Here is a 12,001-nt window from a genome sequence, read left to right on the forward strand (position 1 = left end):
TTGCCTGTAGATTATTAGAACTTGATTTTTTCATGCTCGAGAAAAACTTGCCTGCGCATTTGGACAACTTTAATGATTTCTCATGTCTCTGTGAGGTTCTGGAGCTGAAATATGGTGCTTAAGGGCTTAGAGTCTGAACATACTTTTATTATTGTCCAAAAGCCGAAAATCTTACAATCTGGTGAGTTCTGATGCCAATTTCATGCGTTTTTTTTTTTTGGGTGCTATTTTAGCATGTTTAACTGCATACACGTCACATATTCAAGCAGACATTTTTTGGGACATTTAATAATCAAGAGCTCATTTCTTTTCATTTTGCTGCACAGTTGCTGCACGATCTGAAATTTTACTCATTTTTAATTGTGCAGGTCAACATCAGTTGATTCGAAATGTGCTATATATACATAACCTTTAACAATGTGTTAACTTTTGTTTGTTCAAATCACTAACCTTAATTTTTAAGCAATAGTGATGAAGCTTGCCTTAAAGGGATAGTTCACCCAAAAAAAATGTATTCTGTCATTGACTCAGCCTCAAGTTGTTTCAAAAGAAGATATTTCGAAGAATTTTGGTCATCAAACGTTTGACGGCCCCCATTGACTTCCATGGTATTTTTTCTATAGAAAGTCAATGGTTGCCATTGACTTTCTATAGAGAAAATACCATGGAAGTCAATGGGGGCCGTCAACCGTTTGATGACCAACATTCTTCATCAACTTTTTGATTACCAACATTCTTCAAAATATCTTCTTTTGTGTTCAACAGAAGAAAGAAACTCATACAAGGATTGGAACGACACAAGGGTGAGTAATGATGACAGATTTTTCATTTTTGGGTGAACTATCCCATTAACAAGCAGCATACGAGCCAGCTCATCAGGACTTAGATTTGAGAGAAATTTGGCCGGAGGGCTTCAGTTTTTAGGGTTTTGGCAGCAAATTTCCGTGTAGAGAGAGACAGGTGGATGATATCATTAAGCCCTGCCAATCACACCAGGCAGCAGCATATGGGACGCAGACAGGCTTCATGCGCTCGTTCTACACACACGCCGGACCACGGCGAGTGTGTATCTGTCTCAGCTGGCTGTCGACATGCCGTTTTGACGCAGCTATGAGAGCTAGCTGTGCTAGTGTTTAAAACAGATGCAACCCGCATCAAACTAGAACAACATGGTGCCATTATGAAACTCATCACACACAGACTGTAGACGTGTGCATATGTGTTGTACAGCTATTTTTAAACTTCTCTCTTCGTGTGATTGTCTGGGGCGATTTTCACCAGTTTGCAAAAGACAAGCAATGAAAATATTCTCTTCTATGTTAAAAAAATATACTATTTAAACTGCATGTTGTCAGTTACCACAGAGTCAGACTATAATTTCAGCTGCATTGCATTGCAAATCCAATGTTTTTGTCTCAGTCAAGACACATTTTTGTTTGGTTTTGCGGTAAATGACATGGTATCGAGCCAAGAACACTGTGACGTGATAAGACATTTTGGTTTGTCCCCTACTTTCTATTATCGTTGCGTTGCATTCACAGTGAAATCTCATTGGTCCAAAATAACACTACTCGTTTTAATATTAAACATCACATTTTCTAATCGGCTGTGATTTTGCCACTTGGGAGCATTTTGGCTTTCAATGACGACAGGAAAATCACTCCTGATTAGGTTTGGAGAAATTATAGGTAAAATTATGGGCTGGGTTTGGCAGTGTGATGTCATAGATGATTGGCAGTGCTATCTTGCTCCTTCGTTCCCCCTCAGCCTCCGCAAAAATACGACAGGCGTGAAAACCCCTCATTCAAGAAGAGCGATCGGTCTCGTCATCAACACACGGTTCATCGGGAATATCTGTTTTCAGTACAAGTGACAAACAGAAACATGTACAATAAATTTCTTACATTTTTGCTCAGTTATATACAAAAAAAGTTTTTCAAAACATGAAATCAGGAGACTTCTTCCATTTATCATCAACATTTATGATCAAGAGTAACAGAAAAACACCGAGCACGCACACACATACAGACGCACAGAGAGTCGAACGGAAATAGAAAGAGAAGAAGAATTATTACTTGTAGCGTCGTTTTTAACGTCATTCAGAAGAAGTCGCACTAAAACCCTGACAGGGAGGAGTCACGCTTCCTGACGGACAGCTCTTCAAACCAATGAGGAGAAGCGCACGGGGAGCTGGAGCTGGAAGTGCGTGAGACAGATAAAGAGAGAGAGAGAGAGAGAGAGAGATAGATCCAGAAACTGACAGACACAATTTGGACAGCAATCTGCTGGAATATGTCACAATCGCACTTTGATTGACCATCACACACACCACAGAACCAAGACCGCTCTAGTAAAGCTCTCCTGTCATCAGAGAGAGAGTAGTTACCCATCCACAAATCAGATGAGGGTTTAGATCTCTACTAAAGATCTTTTCCAGAGCTAAAACTGCACAAAAGTCCACGTCAACAAACTACATGAAGGTTGCGGCCGGCTTTGCAATGAACAAGAAAGACTAAAATGCCTGTTGATGCTTTGTTAGCGGGCAAATGATCAAACAAATGATATAAGGTGCACTAGCATATGTCTTGTAATGTGTGCTCTCCAAAAAACTAGATCTCTTTATTATCTCATATAATTCTCTGAAACAGAAATGAGATTAAATGGAGATTTGTGCAGATTACTTGGGAGAAAAAGACCCAAGTAATCGCACATGCATCTCATCAAGCTTACATTTTGTAGTGTCCGCTCAGCAAATTACAGATTAGATCTCCTCACTATCTCAATTATTTGTCAGAGACAGAAATGAGAATAAATGGAGATTCGTGCTGATTTTTTCTCTTTAGAAAATGACCCTGATAATCGCACATGCATCTGCATCTTGTAGTGTGTGCTTGGCAAATCACAAACTAGGGGCCCTATTTTAACGATCTGAAACGCAAGTATCAAGCGCGAAACGCAAGTAACTTTGTGGGCGGATCTCGGGCGCTGTTGCTATTATACCGGCGGGATAAATGACTCTTGCACCCGACGCAAATCTAAAATGGGTTGGTCTGAAGTAGCTTCATTACTCATAGGTGTGGTTTGGGCGTAACGTGAAATAAACCAATCAGAGCGTCATCTCACATTCCCTTTAAGAGCAGGCGTGCTTGTTCCATGGCGGATTGCTATTATAACGGCGGATTTGCCAGGCGCGCGCCAGGAGCGTTCACAGCCGAGGAGACTGACGTTCTCGTCAGGGCCGTAAAAGACAGAGAAGTGACATTGGGGATGGAGGGGACCCACCCAAATTAGCTTCGGTTAAACAGGCGTTTAATAATTTGGGTAAATGTGTAAGCTAGATTGATGCCTATTTTTTCACATCTTCATGGACACAACAATGATTTCCCTCGTGTGTTAATATTTTTCCTTGTAATAATGTATGATTTGCAAAAATGATATCCTGTGTGTAGATGAGAGAATCAAAGTGTATGCGCGTTGTGCACACGCTACATTGATTATGGCCAAGCATGCGCCCTTAAAATAGCATATGAATATAGTGACTGACTTTAGACTAGGTTTTTCCTGGTCAGTGGCGGAATTGTTTTCTAAACCTGCAAAATAGCACCAGGGAACGTTTGCGCCGAAACACGCCTCCTCTTTTCGCTGCACCGCCCCCGGGAGCGCAAGTTCATTCCCTAATTTATCGACGTGCGTCTGTGGAGGGAAAAGTCTGCAAAATAGGAATGATACATGCGTCGGTGTACAAAGTCAATTGCGCTGGGTGCAAGATAGGGCCCTATATGTCTTCTCAGAGACAGAAATCTGATTAAATGGAGAAAGGAGAAAAAGACCCAAGTAATGGCACACGCATCTCATCAAGTTTACTTTTTGTAGTGTGCGCTCAGCAAATTAGACTGCATCTCCTCTAGTGTTTCAGTAGAGCTCTCAGTGACGTCTCAAACTAACAAGTCACAGATCTCAATATTCTCATCACATAATCTCCCAAGAGTTTCTGCCGTCCACATTCATTTTATAGCTCTACGTTCACATACAACCTCATTTGTGATAAATGAAACATGGCCAATAATTACGAACCGAACAAGAGCAACTGCTAAGCAATAACGTGAGGAGTTTACGAGCTGCTGAACCGAACACCTCACACTGTAAGTGTCTCCAGCTGAGAGCCGCATGATGCAACCCGCTGCAAACATGCGCTAAACTCATTTCCATTCTTTTTTTACTTTCTCGCTCTCGTCTCTGAAGAGCAGCTAATTGCACGGAGGAGTGACTGATGTACGACGTGTGAATCTGTCTTTCTGCTGATGTTTGTGTGTGTAGGAGCGAACAGGGAAACTGCAGCTGTGTGTGTGGGAGATGCGTGACGTGCTCACGCATGTGGAAAAATAGTTTTTTTTATTATCAATAATTTGGTAAATTGAAGAACTGAAATTATTGTTGCTGGTTAATGAGCTGAAAAACAATTGCATGCATTCGTGATTCTATAAACCAGCATGAGTGTGTGTGTGTGTGTGCGCGAGTGAACTTTAGCCCAGTTTTCCTAAAAAAAAAAAAAAACACTAAAAGGTCCAAGCAGAAAATAATTCACAATGACACTGACTGCCAAAACAATCATACTGCTCAATAACACACACACACAGGTGAACGCAGGTGCACACACACATAATGAGCTGGTCAGCACAGGGGTCAGTGACCATCACACACACACACACACACACACACACACACACACTTCAGACTGCTGACCGAGTCTCATGAGAATAACTGCTAAATAAAGCTCAACTGTCCTGCAGCATTTACTGCATTTATTCTGGAATTATTAAACAAGCAATGATTTTTACAACAGATGAAGTGTGTCATTTCTGCACAGCAAGCAGCACCAAACAAAACTGCAAAAATAGCTCGATTTTTATACTTTTATATGCCCAAAAAGCGAGATGTTGAGATGTCGGGCTGCTCCAACAACAGACTCGCGACGTTTCCAGTCTACAGGAAGTCAAACCACTAATGGCTAACTTACAGCTGACTCTGAACATTAAACGTTACCTTTAGGTTAACATGTGACTGTAAAAAGATGGCGTTTGCTATGTGACACACATTACAGAAGACTCTATCCAGTCAGCAGCTGCGAATGTGTGAGAGCGACACGTCACGCACGCATCCAGTGCATGCACAAACACACACGTTCAACGGTCAACTAGCTTCGATTGGCGAGGCAAAAAACAAGGTGACCTTACGTGTGACTGCACACACATACACATTGAAAAAGTGCTCAAATTCTGCTTAAACACACACACACATGCACACACTCAGCAGATGTTGCATCTTGCACAATGTTTGTGTACGCTAAAGGGTACGATATGGAGAACGAACACAAACACACACGCAATTTAAGCTGTACTATTATCTGATTACATTGAGCGCATTAAACGCTCCACTGATCTGAGATGGCTCCTGGCTGAAAGCAGATGTAGCGCGGACCCTTAAACACAGTCTGGAAGACACACACACACACACACACACACACACACACACACACACACACACACACACACACACACGCGGGTCGAGTCTGTTAAAGACGGCAGAATCGAACAGCCGAAGATCATTAGGGAGTTTTTATACAGCTTGAGTTTACCAGTGTTACTTTAACACCAGTTATAAAACTTTAACATAAAGAAATGAAAAGTGCATTGAGGTCACATGACCAGATGAATATGACTTGCTTTAGCTTAGTAGGTTGTCTGAATATTCGCAAACAATTTTGATTGTAGAATAAATCACTAATAGGTGACAAAGACGAAATGTGAATAGAATATTGCGACAATGGGTAATCTGTAATGCTACATCCACACCAATAGGTGTCAGTCCAAATCCGATTTTTGTGCAAATCTAATCAGATTTACCAAGTGTGAACGGCCCCAAAAAATATGATTTTTACACATTTTTACAATCTACATTTTGGTTTCACTAATGAATGAGAACAGTTGACGTCTCGCAGTCAAATTAGCCAGTGCATGAGCTGTGCTAAATGAATGTTGAACGTTTAATTAATCTCTTGAGATTTGGCAGCCAGTTGTTTTGCTAGTGGGTTATGCACTAGTTGTGTTACTAAAAAACCTTTATAGCTCAGGTCTTTTAGGTGAGAAATAGTCTGTCCTGTTCAAGGTCTTTGCCCAGAATAACTAGTTGTTCATGAGCGGGAGAGAGAGAGAGAGAGAGAGATTGGACAGCCGTCCTCTGCTTCTGTGTTTCCATGTCATGCTGAGCGCCTAAACACAACTGCACACACACTCCGTCCCCATAGTGACCCTATGGCAACGGCACCCTCCGCAGAAACGCCACACCACATGCTAACACATGCCTCGTCATGCCGCTAGCAGCCGGCCTGCATAAATGACACAATCTCGCCAAACACACACACACCACTGACATGTACAGAAAACAAATGATTCGACAGAGAGAGAGAGAGAGAGAGAGATGGTCTGTCCAGCCCAGTCCAGCGTCCCCGAAACGTGCCGTTTGCTCTTTAAAACGCTCCTCCCTTAAAATACAAAAAACTATTTATTATTGTTACAAACAATTGCTATTATATTTCTCAGTGTTACACCATTAAAAAGTGCAGCTCACATTTCTCCAACTCTTTTCAGAGGAGAACAAGAGTCTCGTAATAAGACGGAAGGAAGCCATGAGAAAATAGAGCAGCATATTCACACACTTTTGATTATTTTTAACATCAATGAAGATACACATTAATGCTGTAATACACGCACAGGCCAATCTCACAAAACCTGTCAAGAACACGTCTGGGTCGTATTTCACCCCAAAATCAGAAGAAAGAAATGGGACATTATTTTAATTGCATAAAGAAAATAAAGCACAGCTTCTCATTACCACAAATTAAACAATAATGATGCATTATTTAAATGTTAAAATATTCATGCATGGTGTGCTGCAGTGTTAAATGCACAGCTTTAATGTAACTAGAATTAATCAGGAATTAATAAGAATTAACAGGATTTACAGAAATAAATACGTTAATGAACATTTGGGGGGAAATGTGCTTAAATCCCTCCCAAAAATGTCAAATATTATTGCATTATATTTTAGATATTTTACTATTCATATTTTTACAATATATATATTGATAATATTGATAATATTGATTATATAAATATATAATTTTAATTGTATCATTTAAACATCATGGTAGCTTTTTGGTGTACAGACTTTAATTTATGCTTGTTTATATTTCAAATAAAAAAATACTGTATTACAAAAAAACAAAAAAAGTAAAATGTATTAGTTATTTATGGTAATGAGCATTTGGGTGTAAATGCTTAATAATTTTGAACAAAAAAACCCCTAAAAGGTCAAATTTATTAGCTATTTATGGTAATAGCATGAAAATAATTGTCTTCATTTTCATTATGCAAAATATTATTTAATTTTTTTTTTTTCGTTTGATTTTGGGGATAAAGCATGACCTGGACATGTTTCCGTGAGATTCGTCCTCATCTACCTCGGACACAGTCTCATATGCACACATACGCGGGTAAAGGCAGTTTTTTCCCCGTTAACAGGAGGGTTTCTGTAGAAGATGAGCCCCTATCAGCACACACACACAAAGAAACACGTCACTAGAGCAAAGTGTGGCGAGAACTAACCGGGCGCAAAACTCTTTGCTTCTATATTTCACAGCAAATCTGGAAGAACAATTCTGATTGGTTTCTTCAAATGTCCTTTTCATGAAAAAAAAAAAAAAAAGATGACATCAAGTTTTTGTGTGTGTGTGTGTGTGTGTGTGTGTGTGTGTATGTGTATTTTTTTCCCCTTCAATCTTGATTTTCTTCCGAAAGTCCCAGAAGACCTGGAACGATCCCTCGAGGAAGTTGTTTTCTTTTCTCCGCCCCGGTGGTTAATGTTTTTAACGATAATTCGGTTGGATCTACGACACGTCACTCACAGCACACGGACGACAAGGGATCCCGAGAAAAAGAGGGACTTCACTACTATTGTGCCAGCGATAAAGAGAAACCACGGAGGAAAAAAAAGCAAAAGAGACAAGGATGGTGGAGTGTCTTAGTCTGTAAGTCTCCAGATGGCGTAAGATTTCAATGTCTGCGGCTTTCAGCGGAACCAATCGGAGATGTTTACTTAGAAGAAGAAGGAAGAGAGAGAGAGAGAGAGAGAGGAGGATAGATTGAAAGAGAGACGGAAGGAACAAAGATACGGAAAATCAGTTCAAGTGAGAAAGGCTTGGAGAGGTCAGGGATTTGGAGAAAAACAACTATAAACGGAGACGAGAAGAAACGAGTGTTAATGGAAAGAGGGCGTCTCTTTTCCCCTCATGGCTTTAATTACAGCGGCGCTCTCGCACGGGATGTCTGAGACCTGGAAAAATACAATTCCCAGAGTTCCTGCGACTTGATCCGTTTCAGCGGTGGCCAATTTAAAGGCTGCCAAATGAGCTCCCATGAGCCTCCGGGTCTAGACGTGGGGTTGGTTGAACGAGACGAGGTGATGCGTTCGCACATCAGAAAGATGTCAGACCTCTCCAGCCTGAGGAACACGGGGGAATGACGGATCAAAAAAAACAGGAGACATCATCCTGGTAACGTGTAGTCGCGGCACGAGCGCTCTCAGAGCATCTGTAAATGGCTTTGTTGGATTTCGCGACTATCCCAGAGTCCCGAAAATATCAAAAGAACCGTTTGTGTAATTAGCAATTGGTGAATAAGCAGGCCTTCACACTACATGTTACCAGAGTAAATAGAGACGAAAGTGGAGGAGAGCTTCAGAAGCTCAAAAGGTTAAAGGTTACAAAAGTGGATGGCTAAAAGTACCCGTGTTGTGCCGCCTGGCAGCAAGTTTGTCTTGTGCATAAGGACGGGGTTTCGGGTCAAAGGTCAGAAGGGGTTGGAGGGAATCACGGGAGATGGAGAGGGCGAATCAGGCTTTGAGAGCGTGCCACTGCGCCACGTTTGTACGAGGCCGGCTCAACATGTCCTTCCAGTGCTTGACCTCGGCAGGACCGCTCTTCCATGACAAGTAGATCTGAGAGAGAGAGAGAGAGAACGAGAAAGAGATGCTGGTAAACAACAAATGAAGGACACAGCAGGGTTCCCGCTCTTTTCGAAACAGCCTTTCCAGGTAGGGAATCGTAAAAAGAATTTAACGACTCGTTTCCAGGTCCTCTAAATGAAACAGGTTCCTAAATGATTCCGTTAACGAATCTTTTAGTGCTTTTGAAGAACCCTATTTTCACTCAGTATGAGCACTGGATCATGACTATAGCACAGCGTTCTGCAACAGTGAACCATTAACAGAATCCAATGTCATGAAAATCAGTGTTTATCAGAATAATAGAACCCAAACCCTATTATAACTCAAGTATATATATGTATATATTATTTTAATTCTTTTAAAGCATACTGCTTATATACTATAATAAAGGATTGAATATAATAATTTTTGATATCAAAATGCAACAAGATTATCCTACTCAAATCTGTAATAAACGAGTTAGGTCAAAAGTAATCTAGTAATAAGATTATTATTATCACCTAAAATCTAGTAGATTATGTTACTGACTACACTCGTCTACATAATATTAAATCAGAAGCGGATTATAATTTTGAAGTAATTTACCCAGCGCTGTTCATATATACACACACAATAGCACAGGATGCACATATTGTCACCTTTCCAATGACATCGTTGCGGCTCAGTCGATCCTTATCCATGACGGTGATGATGATGGTGGTCTCTCGGAGAACATGTGCGGGCACGTCGAAAGGGAAGGACTCGTTAAAAACGGGGTTCAGGCAGCGTTTGATGGTCACTGTCTTCTTCTTCTCCACTCGCTTGTCTTTGTGCATTAGCCATACTTTTACATAGGGGTCTACAACCAATCAGAGAACGAGAGTGCGTGAGCTATGCAAATGACACTATTCGATATTCATTCAACCAGTGGTTTTGTTATTATACGCGTGTACCTGAGGTTCCCCCGATGTCCATGGCTTTGAGGTTGCGAGCTTTAATGATGTTAACAGTGATGGTGTTGGCAGTGGGGTTATAACACAGAGACAACAGCAGATCGCCACGTCTTCCCTACAACACACACACACACACAAACAGAACACACGTCTTAAAACAGGCTTGAAAGAGCTTTGAGAGTTACAGCAAATACACTCTCAGAAAATAAAGTACATAATTGTACCTTTAGGGGTACAATGGCTTGTCACTGGGGCATACCCTCAAGGGTACAATATTGTACCTTAACCTTTAAAAGAAACGGTACATATATGTACCTTTTAATGCTTTTTGACCCTCAAAAAGGTACCTTGAGGTCCAATAATAAGCCCTATGGGGTACGTTAGTGTAGACTGTACCTTGGGGGGCAGAAATGGACTCCTACTGTACCCCTATTTCTGACAGTGTTGGATGATTTTCAGAAAGTAATGCAATAAAGTTCAATCTGTTACTCACACAAAGGTGGGAATAGAGTGGAATAGTCCTATGGTTCTTTACACATAGTAACAGACTGAATAACCATATTCATGACCTGAATAACCATTTTATGCTGAATATCGTTTTCGTTATAAGTGTGAGCTGCAGTTTTGTCGTCTGCCGCTTTAAATGCAGGAGCTCTAGATGTGAGGATGGACTCAATGAGGTTCATTCTCGCGCGTCAAGCAGATTCGGTTGAGTTTCTGTTCACTGATCAATGTTTAAATGTGAATTAAAGCCTAAATTCAATCTGTTCATCATATAAAGCGATGGAGTCTCCTCAGAAAATTTGGACTAAATCAGTTTTACGATCTCTTTATGAACTTTTCGAAGCGTCAAAGTGGTAGTTGCGTAGACTGTCAATGGAGGAACAGAAACCTCTCAGATTTCATCAAAAAGATCTTCATTTGTGTTCAAAGATGAACAAAAGTCTTACAGGTTTTGAACGACATGAGGGTGAGTAATTTAAATTTTTGGGTGAGCTTTCCCTTTAAGAGTCCACATTGTCCATTGTATGGAAAGTCCACTCACGCTGCCATCACTGCAGGGTTTGAGATCCTTCCAGAACGACTTCAGCTGTCCGAGCTCCACTTTATTCAGAGGGATGGAGACCTCACCGATCGGGTCGTTACGGCTGAACCGATCGTAATCCAGCACCTGGAGATACAGCGTTCGTTCCCGCACCTTCTCATACGGGAACCCTGAGGAGGTGTGAGATTCAGATTTACCCATTCACAGGACATACTTCATCCAAAAATCTAAACAAAATACTGTGCATAATGAAACCATTAACATTTTTGCACTGTGACAGTATTTTCCTGATGATTCAGCATATTTCCCCTCAAATTCTCATTACCGTCACATAAAAAATATAATTATAAAAAAAACTCTCATTACTATAATGAGTCCTCCTGACTCTTTACTTTTACAGGCTTTTTTGTTGTTGTCATTTTCATTAGTCTCATGTTGATTCTCATTACATTCTAATTGCTCAAATACAGTATTTTCATCAGTATTACAGTACATAATTACAATTTATTTCACCTTGCATTCAAGGTACACATTTGATCAGTTCATACATTTCCTGGTAATTGAACCCATCATGACCTTAGTGTTGCAACCGCACTATTATAAATGATAATATAATAATGTATTGTAAAACTGAATAGATTTAATCTATAACTAAGATGTTTGGAAACAAAGGTGATCCACAACTGACCTTCAAAAAGGAAGGTTTCGTTCCAGTGAGGGTTGAGATTTTTCCTCTTGACTTTGGTCTCGAGTTTGTGCTTTCTGTCGGGCAGTAGGTAGATTTTGACGAAGGGGTCGGAGGTCCCAGAGAAGTCTTTAGCGGGCAGGTCTTGACCTTTGAGTATCTTCACCGTCAGAGTCGTGTCTTGGAAGCTGTAGCCCAAGCTGAACTGAATCCGGCCCAGTTTCTCGCTCACTGGACCTTCGTCATCTTCCGACCCCGGAGACAACTAAAGGGAGC

The 12,001-nt window shown here is 40.8% G+C and overlaps 1 protein-coding gene across 3 annotated transcripts in view; it reads right to left on the reverse strand.

The window, feature by feature from the left end:
• Positions 1-7,457: 7,457 nt before the first annotated feature.
• The window catches only part of syt7a (synaptotagmin VIIa), a 129,862-nt gene continuing 125,318 nt past the window's right edge, over positions 7,458-12,001 (reverse strand). For all 3 annotated transcript variants that reach the window (XM_084397336.1, XM_084397338.1, XM_084397337.1), the window contains 5 exons: positions 11,729-11,990; positions 11,041-11,210; positions 9,996-10,110; positions 9,702-9,901; positions 7,458-9,054 (listed from right to left, as the gene is read on the reverse strand). In XM_084397336.1, coding sequence (XP_084253462.1) covers positions 8,950-9,054; positions 9,702-9,901; positions 9,996-10,110; positions 11,041-11,210; positions 11,729-11,990 — 852 coding nt within the window. In that variant the 3' untranslated portion in view covers positions 7,458-8,949. The remainder of the gene's footprint in view (positions 9,055-9,701; positions 9,902-9,995; positions 10,111-11,040; positions 11,211-11,728; positions 11,991-12,001) is intronic.

This window comes from Rutilus rutilus (assembly GCF_951802725.1).
Source record: "Rutilus rutilus genome assembly, chromosome: 23".
NCBI lineage: Eukaryota > Metazoa > Chordata > Actinopteri > Cypriniformes > Leuciscidae > Rutilus > Rutilus rutilus.